Source organism: Paramormyrops kingsleyae, chromosome 1 (assembly GCF_048594095.1).
Source record: "Paramormyrops kingsleyae isolate MSU_618 chromosome 1, PKINGS_0.4, whole genome shotgun sequence".
Classification (NCBI taxonomy): Eukaryota; Metazoa; Chordata; class Actinopteri; order Osteoglossiformes; family Mormyridae; genus Paramormyrops; species Paramormyrops kingsleyae.
The window spans coordinates 51041239-51065037 of NC_132797.1; the positions used below are offsets into that span (position 1 = coordinate 51041239).

Here is a 23799-nt window from a genome sequence, read left to right on the forward strand (position 1 = left end):
TCTGGTCTGCTGCCAATTTCAACCAGCAAACCCAAACCACAATGCACCTCTGCAGCGATGGGGTATCAATTTCCCATGGTCAGATCTACAGATTGACTGGGTAGGACCCCTGACGAGATCAGCTCGCGGAAACAAATACTTCCTCACAGTCACCTGTCAGTTCACTAAGTGGGTAGAATGCCTCCCGGCACCCAACGACACAGCCCGGACAACGGCATATCTGCTCACGAACCATGTGTTTTCCAGGTTTGGCCTCCCACTGAAAGTCAACTCAGACCGAGGCACCCACTTCACAGCCGAAGTGATGCAGGACATCTGGAAACTGTTGGGGATCAAAGCCCAGTTCCACATCAGCCACCATCCTATGGCATCCGGCCAAGTAGAACGGACCAACCGAACCGTCGTCGGTATGCTCAAGAAATATGTGGCATCCAGTCAGAAAGATTGGGATGTGAAATTGCCTCTGGTGCTCATGGCAATCAGAGCCACACCCCACAAGTCCACAGGAGTGTCCCCCTTTGAACTGAAGACGGGATGACAAATGACACTCCCTCTCCACCTGCTCTACCAACCTGGTGACAACAATCTCATCACAGCCTACACCACACAACAATATCTGGACAGCTTGCACCAGCATTTGAGAGCTTCCTTTGCATTCGCCCAACAAAACCTGCAAAGAACCGCAGAGGGCAGGAAAGCCTACTATGACCAGAAAACCTCACAAGATGAACTCCAAGTGGGAGACAAAATCTGGTACTATAGGTTTGTGCAACCAAACTCGGCACAAAGACTTTCCAGGAAGCTTCTACGACGCTGGTCAGGACCACATGAGATCGTGGACAAACTGTCACCTGTGGCCTACCGAATCCGAACCAACAAAGGCACCCAAGAAACGTGCCTCAAGTGGGTTCATCGGAATCAAATCAAGAAATACCAAGCCCAGAGAAAGCCTGAAACACCCACCAACCAGTCTTCTCAAGACGAAGCCAGCAGCTTGGAATAAACCACATTCCAACCAAAAGAAAGACATCTTTTCAGTCTGAAATCTCCCCAAACTCCCAAGAAGACCAAAGAGAAAGGGGAAGAAAGATGGTCACAGATAGGGTAGATTAAGGTGGTGGGCCTGACTACTGATATCTGGGTGACCTTTTCAGTTTTTGCCGTACTTATCTGTTTCTTTCTTTTGATAGCTTTTCATTTTATTTTGGTTGTTGTTTTTGGTAAGGACCTGGGGTGGCTCACGCGTGCCCAGGAAATTACTGAAGAGGATCCGGTTTTGCAATTTTCTTTGTCCTGTTTGTTTCTTTGCAATTGTTCTCTGGCCGAGAATTGTTGCCCATTATTTCTTTCTCCTTTTCCCTTTGCACCGGTGTGCACAACATTCAGAGTCTCGACTCACCCCCTCAATCCTAATCTGGTCTTTATTTTCTACCCCCTATTACTAGGATGATGCTGCCCCCGCTATTAGCATTGCTCTGCCTAGGAGGCTGAGGCTCCAGTCTGACACGGCGTTCCCTGGACCTCCGCCCAGCATCGTCTTCCGGGAACAGCCCGGTCTCTTGATTACCAACTGTTGTACCCACACAGAAAGAGTATTCGTCTGACGACGTCAACCAAGCCCATTACCTGCACGAGAGACCCCAAACTAGTGGGACAGGTGTCCGATGGACCCAGGATGCCCTGCATCATGCTGCCCCGGACACTACCCACAGGTTGGAGCAGACCCAAGCTGAGTCCAATCGACGGCCCAAGAGGCTCCTGAGCACCCTGCTGGGAGCTGCAGCACCTGTTGGCACCCTGTTCGACATAGGGTTCACCACTCCTCGCGGTCCCAGAAGCCAGGCGCCAGCCCCTGCGCCTCCTCCCTGTCCATCCTGTCACTGTGCCACCCAGAGTGCCAAACAATGGGATATCAACAATGCCTCGTTGCATGGTGGTGATCCTGTTTCAACTTCCGTCGCCTGAATGATGGCAATGCCATCATCAGCCGAAAGGGGGGATATGTAGGATCACACATGCACATATCACAGGGCCTAAATTCCAGGTGGCCTGAGACAAGGCCGAGCCTGGTACGAGAGGCACCAAAGGGGGGTTACACACACAAACACACACACACAGATAACCAGGGAGGCTAGCACTCCAACTTTTATTGCCCAAAGATTTAGGGACCTACAGACAAGCAGAGTGGACTTCACGGACAGGGGTCCCTCGACTTGGCACACAACCCCCTCCACATACACTCTGCCTTACATCTCACTCACCCAACAGACGAACACCCTAAAGGAAATTTCATTTAAGTTTGGCTTTTGTATACCCTGTATATTGATTTACTCACGACTACTAGTCTCAATATACAGATACGTTATGTTTGTATGTGTCCTAACTTTTAGAGAGTCTTCTGTGTTAGAAACCCCCCCTTTCTCTTCCAACATTCCTTTGTGGTCCTTATCTGATCTTGGTGGACCTCACCAAGTTTCTTTGTTTCTACCATGCTATGTTAAAAGAACTGAATTAAGGTGTATCTTATCCATTCTGGAGAAGATGAATTGGCATAAGCCACACCAAACAAAATATGTTGTTTCCAGATGTGCAACTTATATTGATATTACCACAAACTAACGGCCACGCCTATCTATGGATAAGATGTGCTGTTTGAAATATGAATATTTGATGTAATATCTGCACAAAGTGTAACATTTGTTGAGGTGCAACCCAAAACACCTGTATCCTATACTGATGTGAATCAGTCACATAGATAAAATAATTAATTGTTTAATCAATTAATGTAGATGGCATGAGGTATGTACCTGTGAAGCTGGTATGGCATATTTGGTGTCAAACTGATGGAAAATCACTCCTGATTGTAAATCTGGTCAGTGATTACCATAAAAGTGGATGTATCAAAAGTTATAACAGCTTAATGAAAATCATCAGTAAAGGGAGATTCAGCCGGGCCATAAATCTCAAAAGGACTGATACAGACCCCCTTCCGAAAGCCCGCCAAATCGATGGCCAGCCATTGGGCCAGGAGTCGAATTCCTGGTCATCCCTATTCATGAACTTTACAGCATAAAATCCTGGCACCTCAGAACAAAGGCGAGCAGAACAACCGCCAACCAGCGCAGAGAACAACCAGCAGCAGCGCAGAGAATAACCGCCAGCCCGAAGGAGAACATCAGCCCGGGAGGAGAGAAGCCCACAAGAAGCCCTCCGGTGAAGGCCCAGCTGAACAGAGAACAGCACCCAAGACAAAGCTTCACCAGGAAAGAGAATCTAAAGGGACTCCACTCCACTGCTCCAAATGCCGCGCCTTCCTGAGTGCCATCAGCTCAGCAACTCTGCCATCAACTGCCAAGACCCCCCCCCCCCCTTCAACCAAGTAAACCAACTTCCTTTCATTCTAACCACTTAAGCTGTTCTGTTTAACCTGCTATAAGACTTTAGGGTCGTGTTTCCACAAACTATGCTTGCTTTGCAGAACAGTATTTCCCATTTAAGGTTACTCATTTAAATCCGGTCATTGCATTTTCATAATTACATTGTTTGTTTTATTCCGTTATTTCGTGTTTGTTGTTTGTGTTAGGTGTAATGTCTGTCTTATGTTAGTTGTAGTGTTAGTTAGGAATAAATGCATGTCTTTTACACAACTTCAGCCTCCGTTATTGAGTACTCACACTAAGTTCCTGCCTCTGTGCGATCTTGCTACATGCTCTGAACCTCAAACTCGCCTGAAACATCGCGAGACTCTCTCTCATTGGCCGTGAGGGGAGCTTCGCTACCAATCGTGTACATTACCTGGTGATGCAGCTCGCTGGACGAGCCTTCTAACCCAGGTTACTAAGCGATACTGGTAATTAGTGAATCCCATTTAAGTCTCACATTAACAGACTCACAGGGATACCACAATTGAGTTTGGAGGAGCCGACCATTCGGCATAACAATTGATTAATAATCAGCATTAAATAATAATTAATTAAGCTTTAATTAATTCCAACATATTGGTGGAGAATATTAAAATTTATTTGAGCTATTAATTCCTACAATGTTTATGTAATTGTAGTGTTACATCAATGATGTTGTGTCATTTACTGGTCTTTTATTTTGCTGTTTCTGTATTTAAGTATCTATATGTAGCTGTGCTGCAGTCTAGTCTAGACATTTTTCTTTTTTTTTTGGAAATGCTGCTTATAAAGTGTAAAAAGAAACTGTATATATATATTTTAGTTTGATATTGTAGCAAATTTGTTTCTCTACGATTAAAATCTGTGTCTTTACAGAGATTGCAACGTATGAACATAGCTCATATGTGCAGTATCTAACACTATTTAATTTCTGTAAAAAAAAAATATTTTAAGTGCCTTGTAAAAGATTTCCATATTGTATTTTCTTGCCATTGTATTAAGCATGTAAAATGAAACTTGAAACCTACATGAGTAAAGAAAATGTTAACCTCATACTGAGCACAGTAAAAGCAGCCTAACGTCTGAGCAATAAAACTTTCTGCAAGACACTAAAGAGCTCTCTCATCTTCATTTTAATACAGTCTCATGGATGTCTTGTCTTCTCCAAGTTTACTTTAGTCTCATTTATGTCTATTTGTATGTTCCCTGGGCAATTTTATGAGTAAAATGTGAAGTGAAATCTGAAACCTAAAGTGGACACATATGAGAATCACAACCACAAATGCTGAGCTTAGTAAGAGCAATCTCTGAGTGAAAACACTTTCTCTAATGAGTCTTGAAAGAGATTACAGAAAGACAAAGAGAGTTTTAGAAAAAACATCTGAGACACTGCTGATACTACAACAAGAGCTAAATAAGAATCTCAATTAAGTCTCAGATATTTCTCATGTCTCAGTTGTGTCTACTCTTATTTCTCCTAATGGCATTTAGGAGAAACATCTGAGACACTGCTGATACTACAACAAGAGCTAAATAAGAATCTCAATTAAGTCTCAGATATTTCTCGTCTCAGTTGTCTACTCTTATTTCTCCTAATGGAGTTTAGGAGAAACATCTGATAAACAGCTGACACTTAATCAAGAAACATAGGAGAATCACAACTATGTCTCCTGAGCTTAGAAAAAGCAACCAATGAGCAAATAGTTTTTCCTCTGGGACATCCTGAGACTGGGATCCCCCCTGAATTTGCTGGACATCATGGCTGGCCTGTACACTGGTACTGTGAGTGCTGTGCAGAGTGGAGGGGGAACCTCTACGTTCTTGCCATTTCATTCTGGGGTCCACCAGGGGTGTGTTTTTGCTCCTACTCTGTTCAATGCTTGCATGGACTGGGTGTTAGGCAGGGTTGTGGGGTCCAGCAGCTATGGGGCATCTGTTGGTAAAGAAAGATTTACTGATCTTGACTTTGCCGATGATGCTGTGATCTTAGCAGAGTCAATGGAGGCTCTGATGGGGGCTCTCGAGAGACTGAGCGAGGAGTCTGAGTGTATGGGTTTGCGGGTGTCCTGGATAAAGACCAAGATCCAGGCATTCAATGACTTCTTGGGCACAGCCATCAGTAGTGTGTCTGTCTGCTGGGTGAATGTGGAACTTGTTGAGAGATTTACCTACCTCAGTAGTGACATTCATGTCCTTGGCGACTCTTCCTGGGGTCATGAGGTTGCTGGAAAGGGGTGTATGGCGCTCCAGATTTCCCATTCACCTTAGCAAAGGGGATTTTACTATCCAAAAGACTGACTAAAGAGGTACGTCTTAAGCCTTGACTTAAAAGCAGAGATTGTGTCTGAGTTCCGAACACTAATAGGAAGTTTATTCCATAATTTTGGTGCTTTGTGAGCAAATGTTCTTCCCCCAAAAGTAATGTTCTTTATTCTGGGTATGAATAGAAGACCTGCATCTTGCGATCGAAGCGTACGATTCGGAATGTAGTTGTAAATGAGATCACTCACATACTGCGGTGCAAGACCATTTACAGCTTTATAAGTTAAGAGTAGTATTTTGTAGCCAACATGAAATCTAACTGGCAGCCAGTGTAGTGAAGATAAAATTGGGGTAATATGATCATATTTTTTAGTTTTGGTGAGGACTTTGGCTGCTGCATTCTGGACTAGCTGGAGTTTATTTAATGACCTATTTGGACAGCCGGAGAATAAGACATTACAGTACTCGAGCCTGGAGGTAATAAACGCATGAACCGATTTCTCTGCATTTTGAAAGGATAGCGTGTTTCTTAACTTGGCAATATTATGCAGATGAAAGTAGGCAGTACGGCTAATGTTTGAAGCATGTACATCAAACAAAAGATCAGAATCTAGAATAACACCAAGGTTTTTAACAACAGTACTTGGTGCAATAGATAGTCCATCCAGATTGACTATGATGTCAGATAGTTTACTTCTGGTGGCTTTAGTGCCAGTAAGAAGAACCTCAGTCTTGTCTAGATTTAACTGGAGGACGCTGTCTGACATCCACTTTTTGATGTGAATTAAACATTCCTCCATTCTCTGAAGTTGCTGTCTATCTTCTTGTTTGGCCGATATATATAATTGTGTATCATCTGCAACGAAACGAAAGCTAACTCCATGATTACAAATAACTAAGCCTAAAGGTAACATGTATAGTGAAAATAGTAGGGGACCTAAAACTGAACATTATGGCACTCCATATCTGACCTTGACATGTTCTGAGAAATCACTATTTAAATTCACATAATGATAGCGGTCTGAGAGGTAAGATTTAAACCAAGAGAGTGCCACTCCCCTTATGCCTACAGTATGTTCAAGCCTGTGTAGGAGAATGGTATGGTCTATAGTATCAAAAGCAGCACTGGGATCAAGCAGCACTAGGAGCGAGGCACAACCTTAACCTGCATTGTGAAGGAGCATCAGTTACGGCACTGTGGCCATGTGGTGCAATTCCCTGAGGGTGATCCGGCTCACAGGATCCTCATTGCTGAGGACCCAAGAGGCTGGACCAGGCCAAGGGGACACCCATGTAACACCTGGCTGCGGCAGTTGGATGGCCATTTCTGGAGGGTGGGATTGGACCATGTATCTGCCTGGGGGATCGCTGGCCGGGATCCCAAGGAGTTTAGCTGTGTGGTGGGTGTGGCAATGCGCTGCATCAGCGCATGCTCCCCAACCTGACCTAACCTTAATTTTAGTTGCTTTTGTGTGTTTTTATTGATTTTCTAATCAGTTTATATTTTTATTTATTTATGTCTGGTGACAATCATACAACATAGAATCATTTCACCACTGAAATATCTGTGATTGATATGCATGTTATAGACTTATATATTAGGGTGACCAGGTAATCCATGTCAGGGAGGACACTTGGAGCTACTTCGGGTTTTACAAACATGAAAGGCTCCTGTGCTCAGCTTAGTAGATCAGTTCTTCTTGCGCTTTGATTGGTTTGTTTCCTTGACTGAAAGACTCATCCAGCTGTTTCATATTAGCATTAGTGACACATGCATGATTATAGGAGACTGACCAATTGGCACACAGCAAGAACTCAGTGCTCAAGTGAAATCCAGGTCTGTTTAATTGAAATGGTAATTTACAATTCCTGTCCTAGCTCAGAGTGTGACTTTAGTGCAGTAAGACTAGCAACTAGACAACTGTGACTATCATGTCTGAGTGTGTCTGTTGCATGTTAAATTATAATGCACCTTTTCTTAAACAGCCTTATAACAACTTGGAAAAAATACTGACAAATAACTCAGCTTCTTCCTCTCTGCCATGATGACTCTTATTTATGGAAATACTAGATGCATGTGTATGACGTGGTTAATATGCAATCAATGCGAACCCTGTTAATGTGCATAAAGGAGCTTTATCGCAAAACCTATGTAAGACTCCTGGTAGTCAGAAGCCATCAGTGCACCAGTATAAGTAAAATGTATTTATGAAAATAAAAGGCTTTTTAACAGTCACTACTTTATTGTAAGTATTAAGGCTTTACAGCTGTAGAAATTTATGTTTTATTCAGGGGCTGCCTGGGTTTGTCTAGGGCTCATAGGCGGCTGGACCCCTCCTCAATATGCCACATCCACTTGTGGATTGGGGGACTCCCCTTGGCCACCAGCTGTCTCAGCAAGGCACTGGGCCTCAGGTGTGGGATGTCTGGATGTACCCGCTGGTAGTATTCCAACCTCCCTAGGACCCTGGGCAGCCCTACTTCCCCAGCATAGTACATGGGTCCCCCTGTGTGGGCTGGCCAGCCATAACCCAAGACATAGATGACATCCAGTGCCACAGGGTCCATGACAATGCGGTCCTCCAGCACACGAAAACCCTCATTGATGAGCGCAAACAGGCAGCGTTCCAACACCTCCTGCTGGCCTATGCTACGTGGCTGCAGCCCATGCACTCGGCGGTATTCTTCCAGGAAGGCGTGCACCCAGGGATCCGGCCGTGCCATGTGTCCCCCTGGGCCTTCATACAGGTACCAGCCGCAGCCCGTCTTCTGGCCCAGACGACCTTTCTGACAGATGAGGTCAGCTAAGGGGCTATATCTGTACCCCTGCTGTGTCTGTAAGAGCTGCCCTTGGGGCACTCCAGGACCTGTAAGTCCTGCTGCTTTGCGCACTCTCCAGCCCACGTCCAGCCCTGAGAGGTCAGACATACGGAAGACACCCATGGCAAGCCCAAAATGCTCCAGGGCGCTATCTACCTGCTCAGGGGTGGCACCCTCCTCTAGCAGGAAGCCGGCCTGTTCTACGTAGGGCCTGAGCATGCGGTTCCCGACAAAGCCAGGGCAGTTGGCAACAGCGACGCTCACCTTCCCCAACCACTTCCCCAGCTGCATGGCTGTAGCCACAGCCTCAGGGGACGAGCGGCTTGTGAACACCACCTCCAGCAACTTTATCTTGTTTGCCGGGGCAAAGAAATGCATTCCTACCACCAGATCTGGTCTGCTGGTGGCAGTAGCAAGCTGGTCCACATCTAGCTGCGAGGTATTGGTGCACAGAAGGGTATCTGGATGGCACACAGATGACAGCTCGGCAAACAGCTGTTTCTTTAGAGCCAGATCCTCAAATACAGCCTCAATGACCAAGTCCACCTCACGCAGGTATCGTTGCTCTAACGTGAAGTGGATCAGCCCCAGGTGCAACCCCACAGCCAACTTCTGTACTTCTTTCTCCAGCAGTGCCATCACCACCCTCCTTGCAGCCTCCAGCTGCTTCTCATCTGTTTCCATGGCAATGACAGGAATACCTGCCAGAACCAGGCAGACAGCAATGCCTCTCCCCATGGTTCCCAAACCTGTGGGAAATAGGGGATATATTGATGTTGATTAGTGTTGCGCGGGTCGGCTTTTTTCAACACCCGCCCCAAATCGACCCGTCAGGAGATCCAAACCGCCCCACTCAACCCGCAAAAATACGCGTGGATAATGACCCAAAACCCGACCCGACCCGACCCGAGGAAAAAAATAAAACACCAGTGAGCCTGTATTGCCATGGAACCTACCAATGAAGTGTCATTTGTGACACTGTAACCCATAGATGACATAGATTTGTGCTAGTTTCGCATTGAAAATGATGACACAATTTTATGCAAGATTAACTGTGTACCAAACAACAACAAAGAAACCTAAAGATCGATTTTTACGTCGCTATTTATTGAAGGGTTGTGGAAAATTGCAGGAATTTGCATCTCTCGCACACACACAAACACACACAAGCGCGCATGTATGTAAAACACACTAGTTATCAAAACTGTAACATCTGATGTAACAGATCTGAGAACTCAGATTTGAATGAACTTAGTGAACTCTTATCAGATTTGAATGAACTTAGTAGAACTTAGGTCTTTTAACTTAATTTTGTCTAAAATGAAGTAGAGCAGAGCATACTTAACCATGATATTTCTCCAAACTAGTAGCTTAACCTACAAATTGAACACTCCAAAATTGAAAATTATATGCCGACTGCATTTATGACAACCTTTGCATCGCCCTTTCTTAACTTTTCTCTGATTAAGTTAGTCATGTCTTCATCAGAGGTCTAGGAGAGGTTTTGGCGGTGTAAACTAAAGCTACAGATAGCTTTTTTTCCTTTTATTTAACTGATTGTGATTGTGAGTGGAACTAAGTGATCCTCGTGGTAATTCGAACCCCGTTTACAACACGTTTTGATCGATAATGAAAAGCGGTTTGTAACTTTTTGACCCGCCCACCCGCACCCACGGGTGCCCTAAAACCGCCCGCACCCGCGGGTCACGGGTCGACCCTCGCATCACTAATGTTGATCATATACAACAACTAGTCCAGCCATAAAGATGCAGGGAGGTCCTACCGATGACAGCGGCCTTGCGGATGGGTCTAGCGGTGCTGTTGTCCCAGCAGGCCCCATTAGGCATGCTCCACTTGCCCACGGCCCTTTGGGAAAAAAAACAGTACTGCAGGGCACGAGCCTGAGGAGAAGCAAACAGCATGGACATCAGCTTCCCTTCTTGCTGCATGCCCTGGCTGTACGGCAGCCTAGCTGCCTGTACTGCTTGCACACAGGCCACGGGTGCCAGGGCACCTCGCCCACGCTGCCATGCTCTCGCCAGCGCCATCTGTAATATGTTGTCCAGGTCTGCAGGACACAAGGGTGGCCATGTGCTGAGGCGGCGTGAGACCAGTGGACAGTCTGAAACAAGGGTTAGAGTAGACTCCGTTAATATAATGAGAGCAAGCGCAAAGAGAATGCATAGAGCAAGAGCATGCTTTATCTGGACTGAGCAGGCTCAGTCCAGTCTAGTGCAGGGCAAGTGCAAAGAGCATGTTCAGTTCAGTGCAGTGCAAGTCCATTGAGCACGCACAGTCCAGTGCAGAGCAAATGCACAGAACACACACAGTTCAATGCAGTGCAAACTCACAGCGCATGCTCAGTCCAGTACAATGCAATGCAAGTGCAAAGAGCATACCCAGTCAAGTGCAGTACCATGCAAGCACCCATACCATGCTCAGTCCAGTCCAGTGCAGTATAAGTGCCCAGAGCATGCTCAGTCCAGTACAATGCAATGCAAGTACTGTATACAGAGTATACTCAGTCCTGTGCAGTGCAGGTCAAGCGGAGAGAGCATGCTCAGTCCAGTCCAGTGCAGGGCAAGTGCGCAGAGCATGCTCAGTTAATAAGGCCCAAAAAGTCTAGTCAACATGCTTATCATTTATTCAGAGAAAAACCTCATTAACAGTGCAGTACCCAAATGTACTTGAATTGTACCAGGTGTGAAGATGTGAACTGTGAAAAAAGCTGTGACGTTGTTTCACTGCGTTCACCTACCAACTACACTCCGAGCGAAGGCCACTGCCACTTCACCAGCATTTCTTTCTGTCACCTGGTCTACGATGCCCAGTTTCAGGGCGTCCCCAGCTGACACACGGCGACCTGATCAAGGCAAAACTGGATATGATCTGTACAGTTCCTAATTTTGGAAATATTTCTTATTTCCTCAATACACATAATAGTATGCAATTTTTCCATAAAGGGCAAATATTCCACATGTTAATTGTTAAAACATATGTTTACTTTTAAAATAGTCAGCTAAAGTCTTCTGACTACCAAGACATTTTAATATTAAATAAAAAGTATTAGTATATGTAGACTTCATGTCTCATCCTGTGTAAGGCAGCCAGTTTTGTTTGTTTCATTTTCTACTATTAGTACTGTTAAGGTGCTCTTATACTGTACTAGGTACTATACTTTTGGTACTTCAAAAAAGTAACAAAGGAAGGAGCCCATCCTTCAGGGTCCAGCAGAGGAAAGAGAACAAGAGGGCAAAATCCTAATTTACACAGAGCAAATTTTAAGATTTGAAACTCAGTGCAAATGGCAAGCAGGTGATGGCAGTTTCTGACAGCAGGATGAATGAGTGGTACAGCAGAGTAGGGCAGGAAGGAGAGATGTCACAGGCAGAAGGGTGGGCAGGCTGGATGGATGTCACAGATAGTACAGGTATTGCAGGCAGCAGGGTAGGCAGAATATTTAGATTTTTTTTGTTCTGTAGCTGGCCATAGCTATTTCTACTCTAGGTACTAATAGATATCCTGCTGCTGATTGAATTATTTAGTTTTTGTAGGAACTCTCTCTGCTGCATTTAGTAGTGGACAAAGACCAACAGTTAAAACAATTCAGGTGTGGACTGAGGAAGCCACCGCAGTCCTACAAGACTGCTTTGACACTACGGATTGGGGAATATTTGCAGAGGGAACAGAGGTTAGAGCCTAGAGCAGGGGTCTCCAACTCCGGTCCTGGAGAGCTACTATCCAGTAGGTTTTCTGTCCCACTTGGCTTCTGATGAGCCACACCTGTTCCTGGTGCTAAGTGGTTTTATTTCTCTGAAGGGATGAAAAAAACAGCTGTAAAGTTTTTTTTTCCAACATGCATTTTTTCAAGAAGTTATTTATATGTCCACTTTAGTGAACTGCAAGCATTTGACGTTAACTCTGGTGCACTTCAAATCTGTACATGTATCCTGAGGTTCCTGCTCTCACCCACATCTTCACTCCCCAGGGTTCGGGTTTTTTTTTTTTTGGAATGTACTGCATGAGTGACAGATGGCCTTTGAAGGGAATAATCTGCTCGTCAATTGCTTGAAAGTCTTCAGCTGTACACTGTAATGACCGCCATGCTGTGTATAAAGTGGTAATGCTGTGTGTATATAAGTGCTGAACGAAAAATAATTTCAGCATTGTCATCACGATGTGCATGTCAGTAATAATCATATCACATTTGTCAGCACTGCTTTGCTGCTTTTGCTGTTCTACACCAGCAACGTAATTGACACACTCTACTGTTAGATAAGTTTTGTTTGGTAGTAGTTTATCTCAGATAATTTTTCTCCTTTTTGGTTTTATAAATATTGCAATGTGATAATTGTGCAGCCCTATATATACATTTATATTTTTAATTAATTCTTCCATGTAGCACAAACCAAGTGGGTAAACAATATCCTCTCCAATCATACCATACTACTACATTTTCAAAGCACTTGATATTATGTATGTTATTTAATACTTTCACGTTGATACACTACCTTCCTTCAGCTGCATTTTCCGCCATCTTAACAACAGTGTTTAGAAACATTCATTTGAACTATGGTTTTGGGAAACACCTATATGGCTTTATCGCTGGTTCATATGATGTAAATTGCCAGCGTAGTTACCATCATAGTTGGTAGTTTTGGTTTAGGGAAACACTTGCATCACAACTGCCTTGTTCCAACTATGCAAATTGCTAATGTAATAAGCAACTATGCTTTAGGAAAATGCATCCCAGAAACCAGTGGAAAAGGGAAAGTACGAAAAGTACTGTACCAAAAGTATGGTACCTAGTGGAGTGGAAAAGCGCCCTTAAATGCTACCCATTTAACCGTGAGCATGTTGATTGCATCAAACTACACTGATAGCTACTCCAGCAAGCCACAACTCAGAGTGGAATGAAGAGGCTCTTGCTGCTGCTTTCACCGTCACCTGTGATAATCATGTCAAGAGCTGCAGGAAACCCAATGAGCCTGGGAAGGCGCTGTGTTCCTCCTGCAGCGGGAATGAGGCCCAGGGTCACCTCTGGGAGTCCAAGCTGCGCCTGCAGTTTCCCAGAGAGAAAGTGTCAGCTTTCCAAAACAGAAATGGAGCAACCCCTCCCCATCCACCCCAAGAAATCCAGGTCAGTGATCCAGAACACACACTGGCTGCTGATGCCAAACCCAGCTGTAACGGGGGCAGTGTGTGGCTCAGTGGGCTAAGTCTGTGTGCCTGTCATCAGAAAGTCACCAGTTCAGCCTCAGCACGTCTGTAGGTTCTTGAGCAAGGCCCTTAACCCCCAGCACCCCTGGGCGATACTACGGGTGGCTGCCCTTCACAAACAACTTACTCTACAAAGAGCAAGCTGAGGGAGGCGTAAAAACAATTTCCCCACGGGGACAATAAAGTATCAATTATTATTATTAACCTTCATAAGGAGGTAAACTGACTGACCTTCGAGTGGGCAATACGGTAGTGACACCCCAGAGCCAGCTCTAAGCCGCCGCCAAGTGCCATTCCCTCAATGGCAGCCACCACAGGCTTCTCTCCAGCTTCAATGGCATCAATCAGGGGGACAAGGGCTGGCCCAGTCATAGGCCTAGAAAACTCACGGATATCTGCCCCTGACATCAAAAGCAAGAAACAACGTCAGCCATGCCTTCCACAAGGTGGTGATGTTAATCACGATAAGGAAATATTCTAAATCAGTGAAGTTTGCTTTCTACAATGAGGATACTTTAAATAGGCATATTTCTAAGAGGCCGATTAGGGTTAAATATACACACTCACGCCACTTGAGCAGTCACATGAAACGCTTACTCACACACACTGCTTGCAAATATCTAAATACTACTTGCTTAAACACACATTAGGGTGGTCCTCAGCTATGACTCAAATTTTTTAAATGGCAGGTTTTCAAGCACTGACCCTTTTATCTTGGGATACATTGCAATTTTTTGTAGTTTTTTTATTCTTGTTTAGAGGTTGCTCAACAAGATTAAAGTCAGTAACTGTAAATGATCAAAATAAACAAAATATCAAACTTTTCATATTTTGAAAACAAAATGACTACAGTAATAAAGAATATTTATTTGTTTACCTGCAAAAAAATCACAAATAAGTAAGAACAAAAATGTCTGTAACCAGCGATCAATATATTGACACTATGGTTGAATATTCACGCTGGCTAAAGCCTAGGTTAGTTATTCACTGTCGGTAATACTTGTTAATCTCTTGGGTCATTCATTTTATTGTTAGCAAACATCGTGTTTTTTTTTTTTGCACTTTAGCGCCAAGGGTACCCTCTACCATATTTCTTAACATTTAGTTAATTTAACTACAAGAATCAAGAATCATTTGTCTGTTGTCGCAGTGTATGCTCCGACTGTGGTGAGTGATGTCTCGTTGAGGGAAACATTTTACTCACAACTTCGCTCAGTGGTTGATAGGTGCCCACGAGGTGATACTCCTCTGGTCATAGGTGACTTCATTGTGATTACAGGCACTGACAGGGCTGGCTATGAGGATTGTGCTTGTCCCCATGGGTCTGGAGAATGGGGTGAGAGTGGCTCCATGATCCTTGACTTTGTGAAAGGTCAGCGGCTGCAGGGTGCTGGATCCTGGTTCCAATGCCCTGAGCCACATTGTTGGACTTGGTACTCCAATCCTAGTGGTGTGGTGAAGGAGATTGATCACATCCTCGTGGGCAGATGCTGGAGGGTCCTGCAGAACTGCAGGGTCTACAGACGTGCCCAGTTTGTGAATTCTGGCCGCAGACTTCTGTTCTTGCTACTCTGAAGATTCAGCTTAGATCCAATAGGCTATAACCTACTAGGAGAATGAGGCTGGACTTGGCCAGAGTCCAAGATCAAGCTGTTTCTGATGAGTTTGCACGCATTTTGTTTGAGGAACTTGCAGACTTGGGTGCGACTGCCGACCTAATGTGATGTGGGAGACCTTCCGTTATATAACCCTAAAGGTTTCCAAGGGTTGTGTTGGTGTTGCTGGTGTTCCCAGAAGGAGATGTTCCATTTAGGAGTCAGGTGTGATCCCAACTGACTGGAAAACGAAACTCATAGTCCTTGTCTGGAAAGGGAAGGGTGATCATCTGGATTGTTGCAACTACAGGGGGATAACACTGCTCTCAGTGCCAGGTAAGGTTCTTGCGAGGGTCATCCTTAACAGGATCCATAATGACTTGCTTGCCTATCAGCGGCCGGAGCAGTCTGGTTTTACACCTAAGAAGTCTACCATCAACTGCATCCTTGCACTGAGGGTTCTCATTGAGCACGAATATTGGCAGAGATTCTTTTCAGCCTTTGTTGATCTTCGTAAAGCATTTGACTCAGTTGATCGAGTTACCCTGTGGGACATCCTAAGACTTCGCAGCATCCCCCTGAAGTTGCAGGACGTCATGGCCGGCCTGTACACTGGTACGGTGAGTGCTGTGCAGAGTGGAAGGAGAACCTCCGTGTTCTTCCCAGTTGATTTTAGGGTTTGCCTGGGGTGTGATCTTGCTCCTACTCTGTTCAATGTTTGTATGAACTGGTTGTTGGGCAGGGTTCTGGGGTCTAGCGGTTGTGGGGCATTTGTTAGTGAAGAAAGTTTTACTGATCTTGACTTTATCGACGATGCTGTGATCATCGCTGAGTCAATGGAGATTCTGATTGGGGCTCTTGAGAGACAGAGCGAGGAGTCAGTGCCTGAGATTGTGAGCGTCCTGGATAAAAACCAAGATCCATGCCTTTAATAACTTTTTAGGAACAGCCATCAGTAGTGTGTCTGTCTGTGGGAAAGATGTCGACTTATCTCGCCAGCGACATTCATGTCTCTGGTGACTCTTCCTATACAGTCAAGACAGACAAAGCTTTGGGGGTCATAAGGTTACTGGAAAAGCATGTGTAGCGATCCCGATATCTTTGCAAGGGGATGCCTGCGCAACACCTGGCTGCGGCAGATGGATGGTCATTTCCGGAGGGTAGGACTGAACCGTGTGTCTGCCTGGGCGGCTGCCAGCCGGGATCCTGAGGAGTTTTGCCATGTTGTGGGTGTGGCATCCACATATTGCACTGTTTTTAATGCATACAGGACAAGCCTGTGGACAGACACTTTGTTGAACTTGAGAACTACATGAGAACCATTCGATCCATGTGTAATGTCATCTGTCATGGGGAATTAACCAAATAGAGAGAATGTAACGCTGTACTAGAGTACTTATATCAGTATATGACAGTCATTTTACAATGATTATGAGGCCAAAGATCCATAGAAAGGGTGACTGAGATTGTTCCCACAACAATTCATAATAGCCTGTCTGGTCGCCCAAGGTATGAATTAAAAGCAGAACAAATTAACAATTGTTTGGAATTGGGATTTAATTGGCAAGGTATTGCTTCACATTTTGGAAGTGATCGACAGACTTTATTTCTACATACTGTAGACAACAGTATGTAGAAATACTCAAATACATGCCTTTATCAGATGTTAATCTGATTATATTAATTATTGTGATAAATTGTTCAGTGCCATCACCAGTATAAATTTCTGTAATAAATGGCCTGCAACTAGCCTGTAATTATTCTCAGATTTTAATGCCTGGAAAAAACTACAAAAATAGGCAGCAGCCTTTTGAGTGTTACAGATGGCCCGACATGCTTTGCCAATGTGTTCGGCATTTCTAAGAGGTTTCCAGTAGAAAGGCAATACATAAAGTACTGGCAATACATAACATTTGTAAAGATCCATCCATCCATCCATCCATTATCCTCTGCTTATCCAAGGTCGGGTCGCGGGGGCAGCGAACACCTCACCAGGAAGGCGTCCAGGAAGCACCCTAAGCAGATGCCCGAGCCACATCATCTGGCTCCTCTCAATGCAGAGGAGCAGAGGCTCTACTCTGAGTCTCTCCTGAATGACAAAGCTCCTCACCCTATCTCTAAGGGAGAGCCCAGCCACCCTGCGGAGGAAACTAATTTCGGCCGCTTGTACTCGCGATATCGTTCTTTCGGCCACTACCCATAGCTCTAGGACTCCTTCTTCAGCTTGACAGCATCCCTCACCACCGGTGTCCACCAGCGGGTTCGGGGATTGCTGCTGCAACAGGCACCAACCACCTTACGGTCACAGCTCCGATCAGCCGCCTCCACAATGGAGGCACGAAAAAAGGCCCATTCGGACTCAATGTCCCTTGCCTCCCCCAGGACATGGGAGATGCTCTGCTGGAGGTAGGAGTTGAAGCTCCTCCTGACAGGGGATTCCGGCAGACGTTCCCAGCAGACCCTCAATATACGCTTGGGCCTGCCAGGCCTGGCCGGCTTCCTTCCCCACCAGCGGAGCCAACCCACCAGCAGGTAGTGATCAGTTGACAGCTCCGTCCCTCTCTTCACCCAAGTGTCCAAGACATGCGACCGCAAGTCCGATGACACGACTACAAAGTTGATCATCAAACTGCGGCCTAGGGTGTCCAGGTGCCAAGTACACATATGGACACCCTTATCCTCCTGAGACCCAAGGAAAAAAGTGTCCTTCAATTGTAAGTTATTTGTCTTTGGAGGAAATAAGACATCTTACAATTTAGATTTTTTCAAATTTATTCTTATTTTAATTTCACAGCATGTCCTCTTTAGAGCACAACAAGAATAAATACGTTTCCCAACATCAGTGAAAAAATAAATGCAAAAATACAATGTCCACTACAATGGACATAAATGAATAGGTCGGGTCTCAGGAGGTTATGCTTGAACATGGTGTTCGTTATGGACAATCCGTGATGAGCACAGAAGTCCAATAACAAAACACGGGTTCAGATCGGGGGGGGGGCGTTCCTTCCAATCACGCCACTCCAGGTCTCACTGTCATTGCCCACATGAGCATTGAAGTCCCCCAGTAGAACAAGAGAGTCCCCAGGAGGAATGCTCTCCAATACCCCTTCCAAGGACTCCAAAAAGGGTAGGTATTCTGAACTGCCGTTTGGTGCATAAGCGCAAACAACAGTCAGGACCTGTCCCCCCACCCGAAGGCGAAGGGAGGCTATCCTCTCGTCCACTGCTGTAAACCCCAATGTGCAGGTGCCCAGGCAGGGGGCAATAAGTATGCCCACCCCTGCCCACGAGCAACTCCAGAATGGAAGAGTGTCCAACCCCCTTCAAGGAGATTGGTTCCAGAGCCCAAGCCGTGCGTCGAGGTGAGCCCGTCTATATCTAGTCGGAACTTCACAACCTCGCACACCAGCTCAGGCTCCTTCCCCATCACAGAGGTGACATTCCATGTCCCTAGAGCTAGTTTCTGCAGCTGAGGATCAGACCGCTAAGGTCCCCGCCTTTGGCCACTGCCCAACTCGCACTGCACCCTACCCCTATGGCCCCTCCTACAGGTGGTGAGCCCATTGGAGGGGGGACCCACGTGCCTTCTTTGGGCTATGCTCAACCAGGCCCCATGGGAGAAAGCCTGGCCACCAGGTGCTCACCATCAAGCCCCACCCCCAGGCCTGGCTCCGGGGGGGTCCCGGGCAAGGGAAATCGTGGATCCATTGTTTTTCTTGTGAGCCGCACTTCGTCTGGTTCCTCACCCAGGACCTGTTTGCCTTGGGTGACCCTACCAGGGGTATAAAGCCCCAGGTAAGTTAGCTCCTGGGATCATTGGAACATGCAAACCCCTCCACCATGATAAGGTGTCAGCTCCAGGAGAGGATCTGTAAAGATGTGAGTACAAATCCACAGTGTGCAATGTTTCAAATGAGAAAAGGGTGTGGTACGTAAGGAATAATTGACGACGGGCCGTTGAATTATTAGAAAAATAATGCACACCCGAGGTGGTAATGCGGCCACGACGCGAAGCGGAGTGGCCGTTACACCTCGGGTGTGCATTATTTTTCTAATAATTCAACGGTCCGGAGTCAATTATTCCGCTTATACTACGGTTGCCACACCTCAAGACATCGATCAGATGATATATTTCAAGGGATTCGTCCGGTTTTTCTACTTAAATCGCTATTGTGAGTAGGATTATTTCTTCCGCATCTCATCCAACGACTCTTTTGCTAGTTCCAAAACGTCATTAGCTGTTGTTTTTTTGGTGTTTTCTTCGTGCTTTTCTCCCTCGAGTATGTCTAGCTGTTCTTCGCTGATCGTTTTATGTCTTTTGTTGTTGCTGGTTGCCTTTGATGTCCGCTTCCGTTTATGTTGTTTTTCATCTGGACTGTCTAATACTGCTGCAGCCCAGTTGTTGAAAGTTTCATATTCACCGTAAATATTAAAATTTACTTTCGGAAAATCGTCTGTCATGTTGTTGTTTTTGTTAGTCCTGTGTGCTGTATAGGTACTGTATGCTAATTTTCGTTATTAAAGTTAACTATGCGAAGTGATATGGAACTGTAATACGGTCAAGAGAGCTGCCTGGAACTACGTTCGCCGTGCGTTTCCCTGAAAATAATTGCACACCTCAGAACGTTCGTCAGCCAATCAGATTCAAGCATTCAACGGTCCCGTAGTATAAGGTGCAAATAAAGCTGTCAAAAATAAGACAACCCCAATTTTTTAAATGTATTTTCTCTTAAAAAAACCCTGTCTTATATTCACCCCAATTAGTAGAAGAAAATGACAGGTATATTGTAATACCGTGGTTCACATGTGCATATTGAACCGTCGGGAGCATACACAATGGTTCAATAATACACTCTGTACTGTTACACTCCTACTATTCCCTTCCCTGCTAAGATTCATTCTTTCCATTCTTCCACTTGTCCTCCTCAAAAGCATGCTGCTTCCCTCCTTGACCATGGCCAGTATGTTTACATGCACACTAAGAAAATCAAATAGTTGTGTTATCTAACTAAAACTGGACTTTTAAAGTACATGTAAACCTGTTAGTCCAACTGAAATCATACTAAATCAGATTTTTCTAAGACACCCAGATAATGCGACTGGAAGTCGATTTACCCCCCCCCCCCCCCCCTGCATTTTGACCCAGAAGTAACACAAAAAACCAGTACACAGAAAAAGCTTGCATCATAGCAGAGGTTGTGTTACTGCCGCACTCCAGCTAATTAACTTCTGCACACAAGACTTCCCACTACATAAAAAAGCTTGTGCACACAATCGCGCATCTACGTCGACCACAGCTTGAAGAAATGGGAACATCAAATCAAATGAGAGACATATGGCTGCAACCAGGAGCCAAATGTTATGTGGGAGGGGTAATGTTGGAGGGGTTTACAACTTATCATCTGATATCCTAGCTGCAGTGATATATATATATATATATATATAAGTATATATATATACTTGAATCAAACTGCTGAACTCTGCTAACTCAACTGAACCGCCGCCATTTTAATTATGAGTTTGACCAGACCTGGATCTAGACTGCTCAGGTTGGAAGACAATTAGAAATTTTTGGTGGGAGCATTTCACACAATGGACTATACTACATTGCCGTAGCGACTTGTGACCAGAGAAATTGGTGGGGTACATGGACATTTCCATATTTTATGTTTGAACTATTTATGAGCTCTGCATTATGCTCTCATGGTCATCTCTCTAATCAGGAAAATTAATAATAATAAGTGATTTCTGTAAGGTGCTTTGGATAGAAGTGTCTGCTATCCAAACATAAAATTAAACATAAGCTTATCTACTAGCATACAGTATTAAACGCAAAGTTGGAACTGAAGCTCATTAACTGGTATATAAGAACATAAGAGCAGAACATATAACATGAACAGTAATATAGTATGTCTATCTTATCGTATATCTTAATACTCATTAAAGAGAAAAAGCATTAAATTATGATTACCAAACCAAACTGACTTTGGAGACAAATGTGGAAGTGACTTGCACTGCGTTGGTGCAGGGAAGGTGTAACATTACTGCCTGAACTGCCCGTAGTAGCAGCCCAATTGATTTGAAGGCACTGGTCCCCAAGCTTAGTTATTCAAGCTAAGAGCAGCTGTAACTGAACTGCTGGTAGCAAGCTTTACTTTGGGAACCAAAAATTGTTGCATGTTGTTTATGGTTGTGTATGACTAATTTACTTGAATTATAGCACGTCGTCTATCTAACCAGGTAACTTTATACTCAGCACTGACAGGGTTGCCAACTCACATGCATCTGGCAAGAAACTCACGCTATCAGATTCTAATGCAAGAAGTCTTACGGCAAATCTATATTATTCCATTATAAACCTAAAATTAGCTATATCGAAAGCTTTGGGGTAGTTTGCAAACCCTACAGACTATTTTTATTATTATTGTAATTTATTAAGGTAATAAAACTCTTGCATTCATGTAAATACGTGTGCATGTGTGTGCAGACTTGTCTCAAATTGAAAATCTCACTCCAGCCAGGTGACCAAAGTTGGCAACCCTGCGCTGATTTCAATGTTATCAAACTGTCGAGTTAAACACAGTAGTGCACCCGTACCCACAGGGGACATGTTCCAAGACCCACCACAGAGATCTGAAACCGTGAATAGTAGTGAACACTATAAATTACTTGTTTTCCATGTACTTACATACCTATCATAACGTTTAATTTATAAATTACACTGAGACCATGGTTACCAAAGCAATGGATTCAGGGGTTCCACTGTACTGTTATAGTGAGCTTGCTATCCTACAGTAGTGGTAGCTAGCTGGCTAACTATCTCAGAGTTACGTAAACCACTACAAGCAAAGATCCTTATTGAACACAATATTACAGCAAACTACAGCAAAAAAAAGATACATTTTAACAAGAAGGAGCTATATTAAGAATAAGGTAACATCCACCTCCTCTTTCATAGGCAACTGTAAATGTTCTGCAGAAGTACATCTGATGGGACGAAAGAAACAAACGTGATTCGCAGATTCAGATGGTGCAGGCTAAAACTGACTAGTTGGGTGGGCAGAGCAGAAATTTGGGTGGGCATTGTTCACCCCTGCCCACTTCTAGATCTGGCCATGAGTTTCACTGATCTAACCCATGGCCATGTAGGTTTAGTTATTAGCTTTCATTGCCACGGTCATTGCCTTACACTAGGTCAGTCTAATCTCGGTTTCTTGCAACAGAATGTGATTAGGTTCACATTTTAAACCCGTTTTGCGGAATACCCCCTGGATCACCACTTACCATAACACCAATAGGCAGCGTGGGTGATTTGTCGAACCATGCTACCAATCAACAATTGAGTTGTGCTTCTTGACTTTCAAGGTTAGGATTGGGTTTGAGTCCGCCTCTACGGAGTCTCTCCTTGTTTGCTGTGTTATTTGCATTGGGGTAGCAGAACTCAACAGATCACCGGTATTTCCCTATTTAGCTGTGTGCGTTCCCGTAATGTAGTTCTCAGCAGGCAAGCAGGTGGGGGCATGGGCGAATAAAAATTATTTAATAAATTACATAAAAGTAGCAAGAAGTGTGTAATGTAATGTAGTGGAGTATGAATACCCTGAATCTTCAAACTGTAACATCCTAACATCAAACCATGGAATAAATGGCCTTTCACTCTTCAGGAAATTTTCACACTCATTTACTTTCCAGAACACCACTTGTACGTGACCTATAACCTTAATCAATAGACCAAGACCAAGCACCCTGACGCTGCTGTTATTGTAGCGGGAGACTTCAATAAGGCGAAGCTTAAGCATGTCATGCCTAATTTCTACCAACACGTCACCTGCTCTACAAGGGGAAATTGGATCATTGCTACACACCGTTCAAACAAGGATACAAGTCAGTTTCACAGCCGGGTTTCAGGAAAAGTGACCACAACGCCATTTTTCTGGTCCCAGAATATAAACAAAAACTTGCACAGAAAGTTCCGGTGACGAAGACAGTGAGGCACTGGCCTGGTCAATCAGAGGCCACGCTACAAGACGCATTAGATGACGCTGACTGGGAGGCGTTCCGACACAGCTCGGCCGACGTCAGTGAGTTTACGGATGTAGCCGTGAACTTTGTTAGCACACTGGTCGACAAGATCGTCCCAACCGTTACCATTCGAGCCTTCCCGAACCAGAAGCCGTAGGTCGACAGATGCGTTCAGGAGACTGTGAATGCCCGCACCTCTGCTTACAACGAAGGACTGAGAACCGGGGACATGAGTCGGTACAAGACGGAGTCCTACAGAGTCCGGCAGGTGGTGAAAATGGCCAAGCAGGGGTACTGGTATGGAAGGCCAACGGGGCCAAAACATCTTAAAACTTTACGCCTAAAGACGTTAAATATTAACGGCCAGATACGTCAAATTTTCACGCCTTTAGATGTAAAAAAAATCAACACGTCGATTTTTCACATGCAAAAAAATCAACATGTAAATTTTTCACACCTTCAGACGTCAAAAACAG

The 23799-nt window shown here is 44.7% G+C and overlaps 1 protein-coding gene across 2 annotated transcripts in view; it reads right to left on the minus strand.

Moving 5' to 3' along the window:
* Nucleotides 1–7490: 7490 nt before the first annotated feature.
* Nucleotides 7491–23799, minus strand: part of LOC111841633 (enoyl-CoA, hydratase/3-hydroxyacyl CoA dehydrogenase) — a 76163-nt gene continuing 59854 nt past the window's right edge. Inside the window, exons 1-6 of one of the 2 annotated variants that reach the window (XM_023807517.2) lie at nucleotides 14908–19280; nucleotides 13935–14104; nucleotides 13431–13542; nucleotides 11242–11346; nucleotides 10267–10605; nucleotides 7491–9232 (exon numbers count right to left, since the gene is read on the minus strand). In XM_023807517.2, the coding sequence (XP_023663285.2) occupies nucleotides 7980–9232; nucleotides 10267–10605; nucleotides 11242–11346; nucleotides 13431–13542; nucleotides 13935–14104; nucleotides 14908–14971 (2043 nt within the window). In that variant the 5' untranslated portion in view covers nucleotides 14972–19280 and the 3' untranslated portion in view covers nucleotides 7491–7979. Of the gene's footprint in view, nucleotides 9233–10266; nucleotides 10606–11241; nucleotides 11347–13430; nucleotides 13543–13934; nucleotides 14105–14907; nucleotides 19281–23799 lie in introns of those variants that run through there. The other variant, XM_072716400.1, reaches the window with a different exon arrangement.